At 45.1% G+C, this 23,332-nt stretch overlaps 1 protein-coding gene across 4 annotated transcripts; it reads right to left on the bottom strand.

The window, feature by feature from the left end:
• Positions 1-11,102: 11,102 nt before the first annotated feature.
• On the bottom strand, positions 11,103-20,307 carry METTL21A (methyltransferase 21A, HSPA lysine). 4 transcript variants are annotated; one of them, XM_037911898.2, is made up of 4 exons: positions 20,231-20,307; positions 18,338-18,514; positions 16,756-16,867; positions 11,103-13,882 (listed from the first exon to the last, which is right to left on the bottom strand). In XM_037911898.2, exons 2-4 carry the CDS (start codon positions 18,494-18,496, stop codon positions 13,485-13,487), a joined length of 669 nt encoding a protein of 222 aa, XP_037767826.1. In that variant the 5' UTR covers positions 18,497-18,514; positions 20,231-20,307; the 3' UTR covers positions 11,103-13,484. The 4 variants fall into 4 exon arrangements, with proteins under 4 accessions (XP_037767826.1, XP_037767825.1, XP_037767824.1 ...); XM_037911897.2 differs by having other exon boundaries at positions 19,926-20,265; XM_037911896.2 differs by having other exon boundaries at positions 18,932-20,265.
• Positions 20,308-23,332: the final 3,025 nt, after the last annotated feature.

A 23,332-nucleotide genomic window follows, 5' to 3' on the forward strand; every position in this document is an offset into this window, starting at 1 on the left:
TACAAAGTCTCTTTTTTGTGGAGTGGGTTCCATTTAGACTGTGTTGGGGGAAGCAGCTACAAAGCAGTTAGGTAAGAAGTTAGCCATATTTGATCAGAACAATGGTCTGTCTAATCCTGTATCCTCTATCTCACAGTAGCTGTTTCAGAGGGAGATGCAAGAAATCCTGCTGTAGGCTGTTATGGGATAACCTGCCCATAGGGAAAGTTTCTTCCTAGCTTAATTCATTAGTTTAAGTTAATTAGAGATTGGTTTCTATCCTGAAGTACAAGGTTTTATATTCCTTCCAAAAAAAAAAAACCAGGACCTTTTGATTTATTTTTAATCCTCTGCTATTTTCTCTCTTTCTAAGGGTCTAATCCTTTTTTTGAAACCTACCGTCATGGTGGCAGGGAGTTCTGTGGAATAATTGTGTGTTGTATGGAAAAGGTATTTCCTTTTATCAGGTTTAAATGTGTTGCCTTTCAGTGTATTGAACATCCCATTGTAAAACCTATACTATTGTTTTAATCTAGCACTATCCAAAATAGTAATAGAGAGACAAGGTGGATGAGGTCATATCTTTTATTGGACTAGCTTCTGTTGGTGAGAGAGACAAGCTTTCAAGCTGAAGAAGAGCTCTGTGTAAGCTCAAAAGCTTGTCTACTTCATCCACAGAGGTTGGTCCAATAAAAGATATGACCTCACCCATCTTGTGTCTCTAATATCCTGGGACCATCATGGCTAAAATACTGCAAAGTAATAATGTGTGGCAGGTCAAAATGCAGGGAGACACTGTGATCATGCAAAGATCGTGACTGGGTTGTAATCTACAAATCAGGTCAAACAGTGGGGGTAAAAGCCAGTGGACCAAATCCAGCACTGCCATAAGCAGATGCCTCTCCATTAAGGTCACTGGAGTGCAGTGAAGTCCTCCATCCCCTTTCTATGGCTGATTTTCAATGACCACCTAATTTCTTAATGGAACATTTTTCTTTTGAAAATCCACCATCCCATCTAGGAGAGGGTGACACCAGGGCTTACCCTCTCATGAGTACTGAAGTAAAACTTGGCTCGAATTTCATCGTGAAGGAAGTCAGGTAACACTATACCATATAAAGGTAGTGGTGGGAACTGCGAGGCCACATGATGGTAACTTTGTTTAGCATGCTGCAGAAATGCTACTACAGTTACATAGTTTTTGCTGGCAAAAATATTAAAATTGTATCCGTGTCACATGTCTTTGCGATTGCTTTCCTGAGTAGAATGGGTCTTTTGTCCTGACCGAAAAATACTTGCACAAGATGCAGTTTTTTCCCTATGTTAAGGCCAAATTCTGTCCTCAGTTTTAGCCACACCACCTTATTGAAAACAGCTGCCTGGACGTAGCAGAGAATAGAATTTGGTCCTTATGGTGTAAATATTTTTAAGCATCTTCTTAGTGTTAATGATAATGCAAACAAGTTCACTCCTTTATTAAATGTCACACGCTGGAAGATTTCAGTAACGGCCCTAAGACTTCATAGCAATGAATCCTGGTCAATATCCTGACCGCCTCCCTGGCCTGGATCCTATGGTTTTAACTGACCAGGAATTTCCTAATGGAATATTTATTTGTCTTTTTAAAATTCATTACCCCATCAATAGGAGTGTTACAGTAAGAGTCCCCGTGCAACCACGTACTTATGTAAAACTCCCGTTGACTTCAATCAGACTCCTACGGTGACACACATGGGAGTCTTGCACAAGTAAAACGAGTCAGATTTCATCCTGAAATCCAAGTGTGTGCCGTAAACACTTAACATAAAGGAGAAACCAAAGATGTGTTCACCTGGGATTATGTAACTGTGTATGTTCCTGCTGTCATCCATTCTATTACAATGCTCGTGCACAGACTGATGTACCCAAAAGACATCCATATTGACTTCTGCAGTGCTAGGGGGGAAAGCAGCAACATAAAATTTGTCAATGGAATCTGATTACTTTACAAAACACGTAGTAAACGGTATTGCTAAAATGAATAATTGGGATCTATTAATAATCTAATACCAATCTTCAGATTACAGAATGGAATCAGTCAATTGTCCTAGATTCCAGATTTTCTTAGTCTCACACAGGATGTGTTGAATCCTGAGGTCCCTTCTCAGAGCCCTCACAGGGCTTAATATTTTTGTATGTAATGAAAATCAAAACCATACTCATCCACTTTCCCTTTAGTTCCTTTGGCTCTATTGGCTAAATATTTGGGGGCGTTTTTTTCTTTCTTTTCACTTGTTTTTAATTTCTAAACATGATAGCTCTTTAAATAGAATTAACTGTTTATATCTCTTGTTTTTTTAACCATCTGCAATGCTCATGACACTTTAAAGTGTTAACTGCTAAATTGATTGAATTGCCTTTTTCTTTTACACATTCTTTACTCTGCATTAACTTGAATCTTTCACTTTTGTTACTTTTTTAAACACTTTTCTATTTCAACTGATTCTTTTTCTCTGCATTTTATTTTTGTCTACCAGTTTTCTCACAGGTCTGGATGGGGCCAAAATACTATTAACTCTTCCACCAGGAGACTTGTATGGCACCTGTGTTCTCTTTTGCTATTTGCTAGCTCACCTGTGCAACTTAATTTGAAAGCAAAAGCGGGTCCTCTTAATGGATGAAACTGCCATTCAGCTCCTCTGGATACATGGTTGCCAGGGTCCATCCAAACTGTAAAAAGCAGTTTTATTCTTACCAGCCATTCTGTACAAGTGGCATTGTTAGGTTCCCTTATTGTCATTTCTTAATGATGTCCCTATCAAATATGTTGGGCTTACAGTGGGGAAAAAAATCCTTTTGTTAAGTTCAAGTTGGGAATCTGAAAAGCAGGTTGCTTTCCTGCACCTCACAATCAGAAATAACAGTTGTGTAGGACCAATTGTCATCAATCACACACACACGCCCCGCCCCCGTAAGCCTGTTGCCTCAAAAGGGCATTCCCAGGAGTAACCCAGCAGAGCGCAGTAAGCGTGTGGCTGATACGAATGGAATCCACCACCACGTCTTGCCTAAAGAGTAAAACTATGGGGGGGGTTGTAACTAAAGCCAGCAGCTGTGACTCTGAACACACCCAAGGAGCACATGTGTTAAGAAAGTAGGTGCTGATTTCATGCGGGTGGTTTTCAGCAGAAATGCATGTATACTTCACGCACACACGTTCCAGCCACTGGTCCTAACAAAGCCACCAGATTCTCTGTGGATTCCTACAGCCGGCTTACCCTTTACTGCTAATAGGTGGGCAATCGTCTATTACAGTAGTTCTCAAACTGCGGGTCACAACCCCAAAGTAGGTCATGACCCTGTTTTAATGGGGTCGCCAAGGCTGGCGATAGACTTGCTGGGGCCCAAGTCTGAGCCCCACCACCTGGGGCCAAAGCCCAAGGGCTTCAGCCCTGGGCTGCAGGGCTCAGGCTTTGGCTTCAGCCCTGTGCAGCGGTGCTCAGGTCACAGGCCCCCCCCATCCAGGGCTGAAGCCCTGGGGCTTTGGTTTTGGCTCCCACCCTGCCCAGGGCGGCCGGGGTCAGGCTTCAGTCCCCTGTCCTGGGGTCGTGTAGTAATTTGTGTTGTCAGAATGGAGTTGTGGTGCAATGCAGTTTGAGAGCCTCTGGTCTATTAAGAAAACACCTCAAATTCAGTCAATTATTTCCTTGGACTGCTGCTGGCTGTCAAATTAGTTACCATCTTCTGTGTAAGAAGAACTGAGATAAGCTAGGGAGATATTTCCTAAGATGAGCAATGTATGCGCTGGATCTCAGACTGGCTGTCTGATAAACTATGGTTGTTCTCTGTAACAGGGTAGCTGGTCCCTTCCATGAAATCAGACCCAACTTTCCTGCCTAGGGCCGCTGACAGAGTCCAGAACCGAGAGTGCAGGATGCTCAGGGATGGATGCCCTGAAGGAGAGTTCAGAGCTCAGACTCCTGAGACGGAGTTCAGAAGTGCAGAGCTGGGCTGAGAGCTATACGGGCAGGGATGCCTCCGAGGGAGAGAGTGGTCAGCGTTCCCTGGCTGAGCAGCGGAGCCAGATCAGGCTGGTGAAAGCAAAAGGCAGAAAGGCAGTCGGGGTCACCTACAAACTTCCCCAGGCCAGAGAGGGCTGAAAGCAGCAGAGGAAGATGCCTGTTGGCTCCCAGAGCTGAAGGCTGAGGAACGATGAAGGAGTGAGACGGCTGCTGTCTCTGGGCAAGAGCTAAACTTAGACCTGAGAATGAAACGGGAAGCACAGAGACGCACCCCAGCGAGACAGGGTGAGCGACCACAGAGCGGTGCCTGAGCCCTGGAGCGTGGTGAGAGATGCTGGAGCTGTACTGTGGGGGCGGTCGTAGGCATGGCGAGAGACGTCGGAGCTGTACAGGACAGACTGTTGGGACTTGAAAGATGACTGCACTATTTAGACTGTGCGGGGGAGGGTTAGATTATGGCTGTGGGATTTTTTTTGTAATAAATTAACGCTGCAGAGGGCTATTTATACCTGGAAACAAAGGCCTGGCGTTAATGGAGATGCTGGAAGAAAGGAGAAAGTGAGGCAGGTGCACCAGTTGTACTATGGCCTGCCACAGGAGGGCTCCCCAGGGGAAAGGCCACCATATGACAGCCTCAAACAAAGGCAGGGGGTCAGGGAGGTAGCCAAAATGAGTTGTGTATTAATCTCTGTATGGTTAAGTTCAGTCAGTCCCTGTCCTTTTTAATTTCTTTACACTTAAAAGTAACTCTCATCCCACGAGCAAAGAAGCAACCCCTGTGTGGATATGAGTTCTGGGTGGCTTCTTATTGCCTCCCACATCCAATTTAAAGGGGAGGGAATTCAACCACATCACTTCCCTCCTCCCCAAATAGCCTGCAGTGAGGTTAGCTGAGTGAGCAGCATGCAGCCGGGGGGGACGGACGGACGGGACAGGAGAGAACAGCAGTAAGCTCTAACTAGACACAGCAGCAGCGTGAGTGATGCAGCACAAACTCCACTCAACAAACAGATGGCAAAGTTGCAGAGAGAGAGAGACACACACACACACACACACACACACACACACACACACAGCATGAGTGCAGCCTGTGCGGGTGATGAGGACAGCAAAATGCTCTCGCTGCTTCTCATCCTCGGAAAACGTATTTTGGCACCAAGGAACACAGAAGGTTCCTGTCTGGTTCTGAGCCTCTTCCTTCCCTCCGGGGACAAGTTTCTGATCTGAGCTCTGCTTTGCAATCGTGGGTGAACTGACTGACACACGTTTCTGCGCCAAGGCTGCCAATGAAAAGTTGTCACGTGTATCAGTTTCTTTCCAGTAGGCACTGAAAAGCAGTGGTGCCCCACGCTATGCTCTGAAGAAGAGCAAACAAGCCACCTGTACCCTTCCCAGAGTGCAGTATACTGATATGCAACAGCTAAGCTGACCTGGGCAGGCAATTCAGCTCTTTCCTCTGGTAAGTACAAGGAAAATGAGAGAGGGTGACAGCTTTCATTCTCAGAGGCTGTTCGGCCTGGAGCAGTCAGGGCTCTCAGGAGTTGAAGTACAGTTCAGCAGCGTCTTTCATGGGCCGTCAATAATTACAATCCTTGGCTCCCATTTGCCATTTCGCTGCACCTTGTGTAGTCACTAACGCCAATGCAAAGTGAGCGCAAAGCACAGCCGAATCAGAATGGCCGTATTTCAGGCTCCCTTTGCCATGCGAAGAACTGCACAAGGTGCAGGGAAACAGAGAATCAGGCCCTTGGTGAACAGACCTCGCTTTTCCCAGTATGAACACAGAGCTGGGTGGAGTAGCACTTTACACACAGATGTCGCACTTGCTAGCCACTACGTAACTTGTTTTGTTTCTGCTAGATCAGCGTTTCTGCTACGGCTGACCACAAATCCCCTAGCATCGTCTGGGACGCCATTAACTCCTCTTCCCAGGTTGGAGCCCAGAGCACATGAATTCAGCCCCCTTTTCTGTTCCACCATAGCAGGTAAGTGAAGCTGGACCATTACAACCCTCTGATTTCATTGTAGGCTCTGGGAGGAGATGCATTGAAGTGGGAAACCCTTTGTTACAAGTTGTTAAATAATAAGCAGAAGTGACACAAAACCCTGAGTTTTAAGTTCAAATGTCAAACTGTTCTCCAGTTGGAAAGCCCCTCTTTGCACCAAGATCTAGAATGGAAGCTACTTGTTTATTCCAGGGTGTGGGACTGTCTCGTTGGCATTTCTTCTGGTCTGCTGAATTGAGGTTACTACATTGTGTCAATAGTTTCCAAGTGGCAACCTGCAGGTGTAAATGCCCACAGCATGAAGCACTGCAAGACGCTAAGCATGCTGGCCTCCATCCTGCAATGGGACTACCCATATTCTTAATATTAAGCACAAAATTAAGTGCTTTACTGGATCAGGGTAAAGTGTTCAAAGTAGGGCTGTCAAGCAATTAAAAAAATTAATCACGATTAATCGCACTGTTAAAGAATAATAGAATACCATTTATTTAAATATTTTTTGGTGTTTTCTACATTTTCAGATATGTTGGTTTCAATTACCACACAGAATACAAAGTGTACGATGCTCACTTTATATTTATTTTTTATTACAAATATTTGCATGGTAAAAAACAAAAGAAATAGTATTTTTCAATTCACCTAATACAAATACTGTAGTGCAATCTCTTAATCCTGAAAGTGCAATTTACAAAGATAGAATTATATACAAAAAAAAAACTGCACTCAAAAATAAAACACTGTAAAACTTTAGAGCCTACAAGTCCACTCAGTCCTACTTTTTGTTCAGCCAATCACTCAGACAAACAAGTTTGTTTACATTTGCAGGAGATAATGCTGCCCGCTTCTTGTTTACAATGTCACCTGAAAGTGAGAACAGGCGTTCTCATGGCATTGTTGTAGACAGCGTTGCAAGATATTTATGCGCCAGATGTGCTAAAGATTCACGTCTCTTCATGCTTCATCCACTATTCCAGAGGACATGCGTTCATGCTGAGGATGGGATCTGCTCGGTAACGATCCAAAGCAGTGCAGACCGACGCATGTTCACTTTCATCATCTGAGTTAGATGCCACCAGCAGAAGGTTGATTTTCTTTTTTGGTGGTTTGGGTTCTGTAGTTTCCACATTGGAGTGTTGCTCTTTTAAGGCTTGTGAAAGCATCCTTCACATCTCGTCCCTCTCAGATTTTGGAAGGCACTGCAGATTCTTAAACCTTGGGTTGAGTGCTGTAGCTATCTTTAGAAATCTCACGTTGGTAACTTCCTTGCATTTTGTCAAATCTGCCGTGAAAGTGTTCTTAAAACGAACATGTGCTGGGTCATTATCCGAGACTGCTATAACAAGAAATATATGGCAAAATGTGGGTAAAACAGAGCAGGAGACATATAATTCTCCCCCAAGGAGTTCAGTCACAAATTTAATTAAAGCATTTTTTTTAAACGAGTGTCATCAGCATGGAAGCACGTCCTCTGGAAGGGTGGCCGAAGCATGAAGGGGCATACGAATGTTTAGCATATCTGGCATATAAATACCTTGCAATGCCGGCTACAAAAGTGCCATGCAAATGCCTGTTTTCACGTTCAGGTGACACTGTAAATAAGAAGCGGGGAGCATTATGTCCCATAAATGTAAATAAACTTGTTTGTCTTAGGGATTGGCTGAACAAGAAGTAGGACGGAGTGGACTTGTAGGCTCTAAAGTTTAATGTTGTTTTGTTTTTGAGTGCAGTTATGTAACAAAAAAAATCTACATTTGTAAGTTGCACTTTCAGGATAAAGAGACTGCACCATGTACTTATATGAAGTGAATTGAAAAACACTATTTTGTTTATCATTTTTACGGTGCAAATATTTGTAATAAAAAAATAATATAAAGTGAGCAATGTACACATTGTATTGTGTGTTGTAAATAAAATCAATATATTTGAAAATGTAGAAAAACTTCCAAAAATATTTAATAAATTTCAATTGGTATTCTATTGTTTAACAGTGCGATTAATCATGATTAATTTTTTTAATCGCAATTAAATTTTTTTAGTTAATCACATAAGACGAAGTGAGCTGTAGCTCACAAAAGCTTATACTCTAATAAATTTGTTAGTCTCTAAGGTGCCACAAGTCCTTCTTTTCTTGTGGTGATTAATCGACAGCCCTAGTTCAAAGCTCTTTGCAGGATCAAGCCCTAAAAGAAAGACTAAATGTACAGTGATGACAGATCAGGAGTGTGAGAGGAATAAGGGTGGACAGCACTGGAAATTAGGCCATTGGGAAGGTAATTGAGAGGCAGGATCTGGAGGCCAGCCATGCACCAGGGAAGAGAACGTGAATGTTCTACAGTTTTCTTAACGCTCTTCAGCTGATCCACAAGCTCACTTACAGAATGAGCTTTATTTGCTGTTAAATTATGGCTTATGATTTAGAGGTGTGGTGTTTTTATTGAAGATGCAGTTTTCCCATCATCTAACGGGAATTAATATTTGTTTTCATTATGCTGGTTTTCGTTGAGCGATGTGTCTACAGCTTTAGTGACACCTTGTGGCTTGTGAATTACAAGAAAATATTCCTAAAAACAGACCCACAGAATAGTGCATTTCAGGCCACATCCTCCTTCATTGCTTAAAATTAATGTTCGTAACAGATCACTTCTGAGAAATCTTCAATGCCGAGAAATAAGAACTATGTCCCCAGTTCAGCTGGTGGAAATGGACCCAGGGAAAACAGCCTAGCACGGGCCTGATTGGGACATAAGCACATGATTTAAGCACATGCTTAAAATTCTTTTGTGAATTGGGGCCTTTATAAATTGAGCGTACAATAGACAAAAGTAATTAAAAAAAGAAACTCTGTATTTTTTGGTTTCAGAGTAGCAGCCATGTTAGTCTGTATCTGCAAAAACAACAGGAGGACTTGTGGCACCTTAGAGACTAACAAATTTATTAGAGCATTTGTTAGTCTCTAAGGTGCCACAAGTCCTCCTGTTGTTTTTGTGTATTTTTTATGCTTTACAAATACATTTGGAGATATAGGTGCTTGGCCTTTGAGATTTGAATACTTTTGCTTTCTCACCTCTATTTTTCCTCCTTTACTCTCTTCTTCGTTTTCATGTCATCTTTTCCTGATTTTATTGTCTATTTTCTCCCCCACCCCATTCCTTTTTCTAATCAAATTCTGTTTTAACTTGGTAACTTGTTTGTTCTTTCATTGGTTAACATTACACATGTTTGCGTCTTTGCAAGAAGACGGCGATAGACCGTAAGCTCATTGGAGTTCTGACTGCTTCTTTCCGTGTCTCTACAAAGTGCATAGTATAATGGGATCCAGCTCTTGACTGGTGTTTCTAGGAACTATCACAATACAAAGGATGATATTTTTCCCTAACAGCAACTACTAAGACCTGCTGGAAACAAAACAAATGGTAAATGGACTTGACCCTGTCTGGGGAATATATGATTGAGGGGGTGTTCAAGGTGAATGTACTGTCAGTTTGCTATGGAGAGGAGGTGGCCCCTACTCTCAGAGGGAGGGGAAGTAACAGTTTGGGGAGAAGAGGGAGGCAGTGGAGGGACAGAGGTAGGCAGTGGGCAGCCTGAGAAAGAGAGAGAAACACAGAGTCTGGGAGTAAATGCAGAGAAATAGGGTGTGGGGAGAGGGCAGCCGGAGAGGCAGAGGGAAACCAGGACTGAGAGTAAGTGGAGTGACTGAGGTTGAGCAGGGCATACAGAAGAGGGTTCTGCTGGCTGGTCAAGTCAGTCCATGTTCGATAGCCTGTTCCTGAGCTTCCGTTCCTCACCATCGGTTCTGGTCATCTCCTATCATTGACACAGGTGGTGCCAGAGAACTGCAACAGGAGAAGCAAAAGTCCTTCAGATCCCATGGGTCTGGTCTAACATCCACTCCTGCAAGCGAGCACCACTGGAGTTAAATCCGTCCCTTCAGGAAGTCAGGAGAGCCACCCAGGGCTCAAAGGCTGCCTTGAGCGTTAGATAGTACCCTGTGACATATCTGGGGAAAGGGGAACCTTGAACTAACATAATAAAAACAACAGCAACCTATAAGGTAATAGCCTGTGCATGCAGAGAGAGATATTTCTTTATTTAGGGGGTTATATTGAGTTAAGTACACTTAGTAGTAAGTTTTTGTGTGTGTGTGTGTGTACACACACACACACACACACAACCCCGTTATAAATGTTTTTATTATATACATTCTTCATCTATTTAAGGTTATTGTAGGTAGGTGGAATCCAGTTCTGTTTGTTCTGGTTTAAGTTAAAATCCCTGTTAAGTTATTTTTATTTATTTTTTGACAACCAGTTGTATTATCTTGGCTCTCTCCTGTCAGGTAATGATGGACCGCTGTGATGGACCATTACTAGATCTTGGTTGGTGGTTTTGGGATGGGGGTGACCCTCGGCTGTATTACAAATTATCAACACAATAACTCGACTCTGAGAGGTCTGTTTACAAGAAAACAACGCCCCACCCAGAAATAGCAATTCTCAAGGATAGTAGTCAAAACAGATGATTTAGCCACAAACAAATTAGGGTAGAGAATCAAATGTAGGGCTGGAAGAAACCTCCAGAGGCATCTAGTTCAGTTCTATGAATTGAGGCAGGACCAAGTAAACCTAGACCAGAGGTTGTCAACCTGTGGTCTGCAGACCACCAGTGGTCCACGAGCTCCATTCAGGTGGTCCGTGGATAGTTCCCTCTAAGGTGTGCACCTGGGCGGCTGCACACAAGAGAATGAAGAACCACCCCCCTAATTAGTGGAGCCACGCCTGTCCGGCTACACTAATTAGGTGCCTGGACCATGGAGAAGACGCACACGTAAAGTGAGGTGGTGGCCTTGGGGAGGGAAATAGGGCATAGGTGGGAGGGGGCAGTGGAGTGAGAAGAGGGGGCGGGGGGAATTTGGGACGTGCAGGGCTGCGGTGGCCAGAGAAAGAGCCGACTTTCCCCAGCTCCAGGGCTGCCGGGGAGAGACCCCCCCTCCTTTCCAGCCTCAGCTCTGTGGCTGGGGAGAGACCCTCCTCCTTCCCAGCCCCAGCTTGGGGGCTGCCGCGGCAGGGGAGAGAGGGCACATCCATCACATTAGAAAGGTAAGACTACAGATATTAAAATACGAGTTGTGTGCTTTTATTTGTAGAACAAAAAAACGTTTATTATTAAGGGTTTTTTTTTTTAATGTAGCGCTTTTATCCAAAGTGCTTTACAATAGTTAGCTAACAGTACAAACAACATTTGGAAAGATCATTAAGTGGTCCACCGAGACCCTCAGCAATTTGCAAGTGGGCCGTGAAAAAAAAAAAAAAAGTTTGAGAACCACTGACTTAGACCATCCATGACAGGTGTTTGTCCAACCTGTTCGTAAAAAGCCTCCGATGATGGGGATTCCACAACCTCCCTTGAAAGCCTGTTCCAGAGCTCAACAACCCTGACAGAAAGTGTTTCCTAATCTCTAACCTAAATCTCCCTGCCTGCAGATTAAGCCCATTACTTCCTGTCCTACATTCAGCAGACATGGAGAACAATTCATCACCATCCTCTTTATGAGAGCCCTCAACCTATTCGAAAACTTATCAGGTCAGAATAATAGAAGGAGTTTCATGACAATGATGTAACTGAGGTGGTGATGCTTAGAACACTATGCTGTAACCATTCTTTGAGACCCAAAGGCTGACTAGGTCTTTAAAAATCCATTTGTCTTGCTCTCACAATATCCCTTCTTTTTGTGCATGTACACACACGCGCATGGGTGCATACACACCAAGGAATGTTCACTCTCTGTGTGCATCTTAACATTTCTTGCTCTAAAATCACCCTGCTATTTGGCATATCCTGCTATTGACAGGACTTCAGTGTCACGGTTCCTACAGCCGGTGGGAAAAAATGAAAAAAAAACCAACCCAACCACAAAATTTCAAAATTGTTTCAGTTTAGCAGGGCTTTTTAAAATTTTCATGAAATATTTTTTTGAAAACGTTCAAACTATTGTTTGTTTTCCCCTCACTTTTTCCTTTCTGCTACTGAGTGTCCATGGTTTCAGATTTTTGGACACTTTTCCTTTTTCTTAGTCCTGGTCTACATTGAACAATTAGACTGACCTAGCTACATTGCTCAGGGCTGCGAAAAATATCATGCCTGGAGCACCACAGCAACCTACCCCAGGAGTAGACGCAGCTAGGTCATCAGAAGGGACACCACACACCCTCCCTAGGAGCCTGGTGGGAGTGGGAGGACCGGGGCTCACGTTCGCACCTTAAGGTTCGGGGAGAGCAAGGATAACAGGGAGGCAAAAGCTCCACCCCACAGGACATAGCTACCACTTTGTTAATGAAGGAAGTGTCCATATTACAACACTACAGTGGCATAGCGGCAGCTGGCCCTTTAAGGGGAGGTGGGCCTAAGTCCTCCAGTGACAGGCCCAACTTGCCTCCCCAGATCAGAAAATGATTTTGGTCATGTGACAGGAAAGTCATGAGACTAAGTCAGGCCAAGCCTAGGGATATATAAGGGAGAGGCCTCGGGGACACTAGGATGTTGCTGGATAAAGAAGTCAACCAGCACACAACCCCAGGATGGAGGACTGTGAGATCCCAGACTTGCGAGGTAAGTTACAGGCTGGGGAGGCCAAACTTTAAAGCCACAGTCGCAAGGAGGACTCAGACCCTAAATCTGAAGATGAGTAGAAAGGAAGCTTTGTGGGAGTTTAATTATATTGAACGAATCAGACCCCAGGAGAAGAGGAATACTGTTTCAAAGACTTTGCTTATGACTGAATTATTTTAGCAGAACTCAGAGGGAAACCGAGGCAGGGTGCCTACAGGGCTGCCCTAGGCCACAATGGGGTGTCCTGGGACAGTTACTTGTCTCTACACTGTTTAGTTTACATTTTTCCCCACTCGAACTTTCCAAAGTTGAGGGAGCTTTGAAAAGTTACAGCAAGGAAAGAGAGAAAAAATGAGGGAAAAATAGAAGAAGTGAAAGGGAAATCCCTCAACATCCCTCATTCTATTCTATTCAGTGGCAAAAATGGGAAGAAAAGAGGAGGAAAACCCCAAAATCTGATATTTTGAAACATTTTCAATTTACAAGAACTAAAAGGAAAATGTTCATTTTGAAACAAAAAAAATGTTCGTAATTTTCTGTCAACCAACTGAACAACCTTCATGAAACGATATATTCCTGCAAAACAGCTGTTTTCAATTAAACCCTATTTTTCACAGGAAAAGTCTCCTGGCTGAAAAAGTTGAAACCCAATGACCTTTTCTAAGCTCACTCAGTGATAATGAGAATGTTGACAATGAGCCTTACACACATGAGAAGGGCGGAGCATACAACCTTCAAATGTGCTCAGATACCATGGCGACAGATGTGGCATAAGAGCCTAGATGGATCCTTTTGAAATTAAGCTCATCAGTACAAGTACAGTATATGTAGTAGAAATAATAGTAGCAAACCTTCAAGTACTGTTTGATATTAGAGAAAAGAAATGCAGTCAAAAGTCTTCCTTGTGGATGCTCCTCTGTGCTTTGAATACACGTACATCCTTACTGGGATCGTAGTGGACCTCACGTACCGAAAATCGTCCCTTCAGCATCTCCAGGAAATTCTGATCCCGTTGATAGCGAATCCGACACGATAACAGAATAACAGTATGTTCTGAGCACAAGTGCTCCAGTGTCTGAAGCAGATCCGCAAAGGTGTCTTCCAGATAAATGATGTCTGCGCCCAGGATAAAATCAAACTTTCCTGGCGCGAAGTTCCCCAAGTTTCTTCCCCAAGTCAGTTCCTTTACCACGGCTCTTGGCTGGAGGTCAGGAGGTAAGTTAGCCTGAACGTTTGACTCGAGAAATTCCAGTGCAGCTTCCCTGTCTGTGATGGTGACATGAGCACCTGTGTGGCACAAGGAGTGTAAGTCTCAAGACAAATAACTGTTGCCCACCGATACAGCTTTTGGAATACAATGCTTTAAGGGAAGCAACCTCGAGTTCCCATTAAGAGTTAACAAAATTACTGAACAACAATTAAAACATTTACTGAGCTGCTTGATTTTAAGTCAACTGACACTTGGAATATTTAGTTTTATTTATGTTTAATGGTAAAAATAGTACTATCAGATCAAAATTGTTTTTGGAATAAATGACTATTTCTTTTTAGAAAGACGGAGCCAATTGCTTTCTGTCTTTCTATGAGGAAACTACAGAATAAATTGTGGGAGATTATTATAAAAAAGTCTCACTGATTTTTGCCCTGGTGTAGCATCAGATTACCCCTAGGGATCCAGACAGAGCAGATGGGTGACTGAAGAGCCTTAGCCACAGCTGGGTTTTTTTGATGTTTAAGTTAATGGTTGTGATAGTTTATTTGAATTTGGGCAGAGTTTTAAACAATAATGGGGTTCAAAAAAAATTAGATAAGTTCCTGGAAGATTGATCCATCAATGACTATTAGCCAAGAACACAACCCCATGCTCTGGGTGTCCCTAGCATGATGGCCGGAAGCTGGGAGTGGACGAACAGGGGTGGATCATTCAATGACTGCCTCTTCTGTTCATTCCCTCTGAAGCACCTGGCATTGGCCATTGTCAGAAGACAATGCTGGGCTATATGAACCATTGGTCTGAGCCAGTACGGCCGTTCTTATCTTATAATTTAATAAATATTTGATTATTTTTTTCATCCCCATTTGAAAAGGAAGTCTGCCATAGTGGCTAGAATTTATCACTACAGGGACATTACACTTGAATGTAGTCATGTTTTAGTTCAATGAGATATGATCGGCATGGCAAATTTAGACTCTACACAAACGTGTGTGCTGTCTGCTCTAGACTATAGAATTGTGCTAGTTAAGTCATCTTTAACATGTGTTAACATTTAAGAATTGACACACCGGAGCAGATCCTCAGACAGGGTAAACTGTCATAACTCCACTGACTTCAATGGGGTCAGAGTCAGATCACTCCCACCCCACTTCTACACTGATGTAAATTAGCAGAAGAACTCGTTGGCCTAATGAGAGTTTTACCATTGACTTCATTAACTACACAGAGTACAGAACCAGGCTAAACGGAATGCTTTTGAAAATCCCCATCTAGGGCTCCAATCAAATCCACCTTCACAGATTCAAGTGCAGGATCAAATCCTATGGCTACAGCAAAGGTCAGAAAAAAAGTAAGATGGGGGGGGGGGTGTCATTTTAGCATATGCGTAACATGCCTCTGGTGGGTCCACTGATTGGATCATTAGCTTTCCCGCTTGGACTGGGCACCGAGGGGGAGTGCAACATGAACCCTGATCCATGCCCCCCCAGGGGGGGCGTGGGGAAATAATATATTGTTAACGCACACCGTGCAGGAATTAATTACAGTTAGAACTAATGAGTTTCTCAGATAAAGAAGGCGCTAGTTTTAAAATCATCAAATACCAGTTGCTTTTCAAATGAAAATCAAACTAATATTAGTTAATGTTAAGGGAACTGAGCATTTGTCAAGAGTTGTCAGTGGTCAGGCAAAGGAGTCCTGGGCTACGTTTACTCTTAATCTGTGCTACCGCTAGGATGTCTAATTAAACTTTGAAACAAACAATGAGTGAATGCAGCAGGAAGCAAAGCTAGGGCTGTGAGATACCAGACTTATGACTGGCCCCACTGTTGGTCTAACGATGCCATGACTCACTATGCACACCCATTGTAAAGGGGAGGCAGCACAGCACAGTGGATGGGACATCAGACTAGATCAGGAGACCTGAGTTCTGTTCCTGGCCCTGCCACTGGGTGACTGACAGAACCTGGGCAAGTTGCTTAATTGCTCCGTGCCTCAGTTTCCCTGCCTGCAAAAACAGGGTTAATAACGCATATACATCTTTGTAAAGTGCTTTGCTATCTGTTGATGGAGCTCAAAATGTGAAGTATTAATAAAGCTGAAGGACATAAGCACAGCATTTATTCCCTGCGGGAGAATAGCTACAGAAAAGAAGGGGATGCCACTGACAGGGCCGTCCCTGGCTATTTTGGTGCCCTATAATGCCCCCCGTGGGGGGGCTGTGTGAGGCCCCAGGCCTCCACAAAGGGAAGCAGGGGGGGCTGGCCCCAGGCCTCTGCTGGGGGGCTGCGTGGGGCCCCGCCCCAGGCCTCCATGGGGGATGGCTACTTCCTGCGGGAACTGGAGTGACCTGGCCCCAGCCTGCTCCACTCCCCTGGCTCCCAGCCGTGCTGCCGGCGAGTGCTGGGGGACGGTTCCCCCCTTCCCCCCAAACCTGGGAGCCAGGGGAGCGGAGCAGGCTGGGGCTGGGTCACTCCACTTCCCGGTGAGTGCAGGCCCCCCCGCTTCTGGAGTCCTCGGGGGAGTGGGGGCGGGGCTGGGGCGGAGCAGGGGTAGGGGCCATGGGGAAGAGGTGGGGCAGGGCCTGGAGCAGCACACAGCTGTGCAGGGCACCAGGAAATGTGGTGCCCCAAATTTCCTGGTGCCCTACGCAGCTGCCTGCTTTACGTATGGGTAAAGACGGCCCTGGCCACTGAGCTCACCGCCATGGAAACAGCAGGCAGCCTTAAGGGGGTTCTACTATGAAGCAACCTGCTCTAGCACCATCACCACAATAAATAACGCAGGAGGCTCTAAAGCCGAATAAGAAAGGAAGGAAGATGAGCCACAGATGAAACATCACAGTAACCGTCACATAGCGTGGCTGTTAACTTACACAGCAACCCTGTCACCTATGTGTGAATTTTACAGCGGCACCAATTCCTTAAAGAAAAAAAAAAAAACTTACCCAATAACGTGGCCACTATTCCCAGCAATCCAGTTCCTGCTCCTAGTTCAATCACTGAGCGCCCTTGTAGATCAATACTTCCCATCTCCAGATAAGTACACAGGACTACAGCCTGAACCAAGAGACAGGACTAATTAAGAATTGGGGATCATTTTAGTGATGCCAGACCACAGTATTTCTGACTGAAACCAGTAGAGAAGGTTGCAAGAAAGGTGTGGACAATCAAGCACCTCAAGTCTGCAGGTATACTTCGCCATCCGTGTTATACAAAGGCTGACAGGAGGCAGAAAGGAATATCCAAACTATCAATCCTGCAAAGGAGGTTAAAATAATGACATGGGATAGTTTCTCCATTAAATCCAAAACACAACAGAAGGAAGCAGAAAAAGAAACAGTTGCACCAAGAAAGGAAAAGCAGGATTTTTGTTGATGCAAAAAATTAATGCAAAATTGCAGAACTGTTGAGATGCACCATTGCCCTTTATCGTATTTCTTACATCTTTCCAAAACCTTTTGGTTTAATCGTGGTACGCATGCTCTTCCATAGTGTGCGTGAAGGTCAAGCAGTCGAGTGTAATGGATTAAGAACACTTCTATTTAAGTACAAATTAAATCCAATGTGAGCTACTGTTAAGCAAGGTCCCACACCCAAATCATGACTTTGCAAGAGCATCTGCTATAGAAAATTCTGTCTCACCAGTATCCTTAGGAACAGGATGATAGCTGTGTTAGCGCATATGCTCCAACTAATGCGAGCAGTTCAATTGCCAAACTCATTATTTATGACCAGAGAGAGGGGCATGATTTAGTGGTCAAAGCACAAGGACCCTGGTACAGCTAAACACCAACACAAACCCAACCATTGACGACTCCTGTGCTTTGGGTTCCCTAGCTACAACATGACGCTACTTAACTATCTCATCAAGGTGGTATGGGGATTATCGGCTGCCCAGCGCTTTGAAGATTAAAAGAGCTATGCAAATACGAAGTATTATTTTATTATTATTAAGACTTGGTTAAAAAAAATGGGAAAACAACTTTGTGATAAATCTTGAAAGAGGCCCCATTTCCCAAAGTCTTTCATGATCTTTTTTTCCAAAATGTTAAACTTTCTATTGCAATAATTGTCAACATTTTTCATTTACCAAAAAGTGAATTTTCTTACTGAAAACAGGAGTTTCCAGTACACTAGCAAGCTAACAAAAAAAATTCTAAAAATATTGAACATTTAGATCAAATTATTAATTTTTAAATGTTGCAGAAAATTGTGAAAATGGAAAGTTTTGATCATGCCGACAATGTACCAGAAAAGTTTTTTTTTTTTAAATATAAAAAGAGCACTTTTCAATTGGGGGAAAAAACTTCTCATGCAGAGAATTTGCAGCCAGCTCTCCTAAGCTGCTGGGCATGTCATTTCACCTCTCTGTAAAATGGAAATAATTGTACTGGCCTCCTTTGTAAAGAGTTTTGAAGTGTACTGATGAAAGACACTACACAAAAGCTCAGTATTATTAGGGGTTGGACTTGAAACAGACACATGTTCTGCACAAATTGAAAATATATTTATTTTAATCATACATACCGCATCCCATACGACTGCAGCTACACCCAGTTGCTTCCAGTTTTGTTTGATTTGGATTGTGTGGTTGGCAAAATGATACACAGATGAAGATTTATGGAACTTCTGCAATCCCCAGACCGCACTGTCATCATAGGGAACCAACGCCATTTTATTATCCATCTATCAAATCTCTCTGACCTATGGAACAAGGGAGAACAAGTCTATGTGAAACCTCAGTGAGAAAAGAACATCTGTTTTGTCCTCTCAAACTAATTGGGCTTGTTTTAAATAACGAGGGAGATTCCAAATAGCGTTTTGGATCCTAATAATTCACTCATTGTTTAGCTACAGTGGAACAGCTTCAACGAGAGACTGAAGGAGTCCCACGTGAGACTTTCCCTTAGCTCGGTGGTTATGGCATTCACCTAAGAGGTGGTCAAATTCCTTCTCTCACTCAGCTGGAGGGGAGACTTGAACTGGCGGTCTCCTGCATCCCAGTTGAGTACCCTAACCTCTGGGCTAAAAGTGGAGGAAGAAGGCATTCCTCTCCCTCTCTGTTCTGTGTAAACTCACCTGTAGGGGCTCATGCAGTAGGTGCTCTCTGAGCACACTTACCAAATAGGCCCCTCAGGTGAGTTAGACAGAGGAATGCCGATATTCCCCGGTTCACGTCGTCAAATCAGCTGTTTGCGTAAAATTCTTTGAATAAGATGGCAAGACAGGGTGACAAATGTGGAAGTGTTTAATCCTGCTGGTACGTCATTCACGGGAACGTTGATTAGTAAGAAAAGATTTAGGTGGCTTGGACATGTGAAGCAAATGCCGGACTACAGGATCCCGAAGAGCGTGCTGTACTCTGAAGCTCGCGAAGGGCCTAGAAAGAAAGGCAGACTGCTGCGCAGATTTCGGGATGCTTGCAAAGACAACTTAGAATCCTTTGGAATCTCTGTGGATGATTGGGAAAGGAACGCAGCGTGCTGCTGTGGTTGATGGAGTCAGCTTGTAGATGGGTCGAAGCATTGCGCGGTGGACTGGATCAAGCTTTGTGATGACCGGTGACAGAGAAGGAAAGAATCTGCTGCTTGGATGCAGAGCGTTGCTCGTGCGTGGGTGTGCCCTACTGGTGGACAGAGCGGTCACGAGCCCATTGGACTCAGCAGCCACCAAAGAACTCCTTGGTGCAGACGCCATGCTCTGTAAAGAGCGCTGGTACCACTGACTGGTTGAACCCGCTGGAGACGGCAGGCTAGGTTTCCTGCCCTGACCTGTCATGCATTCTGATGATGCTCAATCCCCTGTACTCCTGGGAATCACATCACCCACTCGTGTGGGTGGAACAAAGGCAGTTTAATACCACAATGGTTTCAGACCGAGCATGAGGAATACTACTGGAGGCTGCAGGAGGAATTCAAGGAGAAGGTAAATGATCCCCCGCGGAATTTGGCCGGGCCGTTGGGAGTAATGCTAACTCCGCTAAGAATGCCCAGGTCTCGGCCAAACCCTGCAACAGGAAAGAAAACAGAGTGTGTGTGTGTGTGTGTGTGTCTGTGTGGCGGGGGGTGGGGGGGGCGTAATCTGTGGGGCTCTGTAAGGCAAGGGAAATCTGTACCTGGCTGCGGCGTCCCCGCCCGCCCTGTCTCCCAGTGGGCACAGGGCCGGGCTGAGGAGGCAGGAGCTGCCCGGGCACCAGGGAAGTGCTCGGAGCTGCCCGGGCACCAGGGACGCGCTCGGCGGCCCACGCGCGCGATCCCACGCAGGGCTGCAAACGCCCTCGCACTGCAGTGAGCCCGCAGCGCCCTTTTCCCGCCGTGCACACGCTGGGGGGGGGGGCGGCCCCACTGGAGACGCGCCCCCGTGCAAGCGAGCCCCCGGCGCCGCGAGGATCCCTTGCTGCACCCGGGGCCGGGGACTCACCCGCCACCGCCTCGCTGCAGGCCGCGCGCAGCCCCGGCCACCCCCGCCCCTTAAAGGGGCGGTGTCGCTCCCTGCTCCGCCCGCCGCAGCGGGAGCTGGCCCCGCAGGGGAGGAGGCCGCTGGTTTAATGGGGGTCCCCAAGGGTTAAAAAATGCTGCAATAGTCGCGGTGGCTGCAGTGAGTCGGGGGGGGGGGGCAGGATTCCCTGCTCCCGCGTGGGGCCAGACCCCCCCCCCATGTCTGAACGCAGCCCCTCCCTTCCTTGGGGGAGAGGGCACAGCTCCCCCCAAGCCTCCAGTGGCCGTGATTGAGGGAGATGATGATTTATTTGCATTCCTGTGGCATAAGGGAGTCCTGGGCCAAAGCCCCAGCGCGCAAGGTGCTGGACAAACCAGAGCGGAGAAACAGTGCCTGCCCCAAAGAGTTTACAGTCTAAGGGTTGGGCGAGCCACACCAGGTGGAGCCAGGCAGGCAGGGGAGTGCGAGGGAGCCCTGAGATGGTGGACGCAATAGTCCAGGGTAGTCCCTTAGGCTTCTGGCTGCAAGCCCAACGTTGCCATGCTGGCAGCTAGTTAGGGACAAACTGGGATTTGTTCTGAAAGGGTGGAATAAATTGAAGCCTTTTTGAAATCGAAAGCCTCTGAAATATTTCCTTTTTGAGTTTTGGCAAACATCCAGCCTTCCTAAGGCCTGTTGCTTTACACACTGTTTGCACTAGTATAACTATGTTGGTTATGGGTGTGATTTTTTTCCCCCTGGTATAGTGATACCAGTACAACCTAGAGTGGGCACTGTTATACCCGTATAAAGGTGCCTTGTACTGGTGAAATGTATTTCTTTTCCCAGGTGGACATTATAAGCACTTTTATACTGGTATAACTGCGTCCACACTGGGTGGGTGGGGCTTACACTGCTTTAACTATAGTGGTACAATTAAAGCAATACAGCTTTGGTGTGTTGACAGTCTTTACTGTTTTATCCCTTAGAAAACACTCCAATCAATAGAGTTACGGTTTTAGGGGTGTGATTTAATGTACATGTTATTTAATAAAAGGAGGACTTGTGGCACCTTAGAGACTAACAAATTTATTTGAGCATAAGCTTTCGTGAGCTACAGCTCACCTCATTGGATGCCACAAGTCTTCCCTTGCCACAAGGGAAGAAGGAGGATCCTGGGAATTACAGGCCAGTCAGCCTCACCTCAGTCCCTGGAAAAATCATGGAGCAGGTCCTCAAAGAATCAATCCTGAAGCACTTACATGAGAGGAAAGTGATCAGGAACAGTCAGCATGGATTCACCAAGGGAAGGTCATGCCTGACTAATCTAATCGCCTTTTATGATGAGATTACTGGTTCTGTGGATGAAGGGAAAGCAGTGGATGTATTGTTTCTTGACTTTAGCAAAGCTTTTGACACGGTCTCCCACAGTATTCTTGTCAGCAAGTTAAGGAAGTATGGGCTGGATGAATGCACTATAAGGTGGGTAGAAAGCTGGCTAGATTGTCGGGCTCAACGGGTAGTGATCAATGGCTCCATGTCTAGTTGGCAGCCGGTGTCAAGTGGAGTGCCCCAGGGGTCGGTCCTGGGGCCGGTTTTGTTCAATATCTTCATAAATGATCTGGAGGATGGTGTGGATTGCACTCTCAGCAAATTTGCGGATGATACTAAACTGGGAGGAGTGGTAGATACGCTGGAGGGGAGGGATAGGATACAGAAGGACCTAGACAAATTGGAGGATTGGGCCAAAAGAAATCTGATGAGGTTCAATAAGGATAAGTGCAGGGTCCTGCACTTAGGATGGAAGAATCCAATGCACCGCTACAGACTAGGGACCGAATGGCTAGGCAGCAGTTCTGCGGAAAAGGACCTAGGGGTGACAGTGGACGAGAAGCTGGATATGAGTCAGCTGTGTGCCCTTGTTGCCAAGAAAGCCAATGTCATTTTGGGATGTATAAGTAGGGGCATAGCGAGCAGATCGAGGGACGTGATCGTTCCCCTCTATTTGACACTGGTGAGGCCTCATCTGGAGTACTGTGTCCAGTTTTGGGCCCCACACTACAAGAAGGATGTGGATAAATTGGAGAGAGTCCAGCAAAGGGCAACAAAAATGATTAGGGGTCTAGAGCACATGACTTATGAGGAGAGGCTGAGGGAGCTGGGATTGTTTAGTCTGCAGAAGAGAAGAATGAGGGGGGATTTGATAGCTGCTTTCAACTACCTGAAAGGGGGTTCCAAAGAGGATGGCTCTAGACTGTTCTCAATGGTAGCAGATGACAGAACGAGGAGTAATGGTCTCAAGTTGCAATGGGGGAGGTTTAGATTGGATATTAGGAAAAACTTTTTCACTAAGAGGGTGGTGAAACACTGGAATGCGTTACCTAGGGAGGTGGTAGAATCTCCTTCCTTAGAGGTTTTTAAGGTCAGGCTTGACAAAGCCCTGGCTGGGATGATTTAACTAGGACTTGGTCCTGCTTTGAGCAGGGGGTTGGACTAGATGACCTTCTGGGGTCCCTTCCAACCCTGATATTCTATGATTCTATGAAGTCCTCCTTTTCTTTTTGCGAATACAGACTAACACGGCTGCTACTCTGAAACCTGTTATTTAATAGTAATTATAGCTGGTCTGAAAATGCTTTCTTTCTGGATATAAAGTAGTAGGTTTCTTGCGCTAGTGCTAAAAGAATGCTAAACTAGCTCTATGGGCTACACATGGGGAGATTTTGAGTTTACAGCAAAATATCAAAAACTGAACTATTTTGAATCCGAAATGCGCACACTGTACTTTATGGGAGTTGTCCTATATAGACGGAACTCCTCAGCTGGACTACATCTCCCTGATACACCACAATCTTTCCTATGGTGAGGCCATGTGTCAGGGCAGTTGCATGACCATGGTGTATCATGGGAGATGTAGTCCGGCTGGGGGCCCATTGAGGAGGAAGGGAATATGAACCACTAGGGCAGCATTTTAGAATTAAAATATTAGGGGTTTTGTCCAGAATATTTCAGTTTGGGGCCAAAAAAACCCTTTTTTTAAAAAAAAATCTGATATTCAGGGTTTGGGGTTTTTTATTTTACAAAAAAATCAAAATTTTTCAAGGT

This window comes from Chelonia mydas, chromosome 11 (genome assembly GCF_015237465.2).
Source record: "Chelonia mydas isolate rCheMyd1 chromosome 11, rCheMyd1.pri.v2, whole genome shotgun sequence".
Taxonomy (NCBI): Eukaryota; Metazoa; Chordata; order Testudines; family Cheloniidae; genus Chelonia; species Chelonia mydas.

What these genes read in the sequence shown, in the direction of transcription:
- METTL21A (XM_037911898.2), bottom strand. Translation starts at nt 18,496, where the DNA reads ATGGATAATAAAATGGCGTTGGTTCCCTATGATGACAGTGCGGTCTGG. An exon ending in CTGCAGTCGTATGGGATGCG is followed by an intron (nt 16,868 to 18,337) that starts GTATGTATGATT and finishes CTCTTGGTTCAG; the next exon opens with GCTGTAGTCCTGTGTACTTA. An exon ending in AATAGTGGCCACGTTATTGG is followed by an intron (nt 13,883 to 16,755) that starts GTAAGTTTTTTT and finishes TGTGCCACACAG; the next exon opens with GTGCTCATGTCACCATCACA.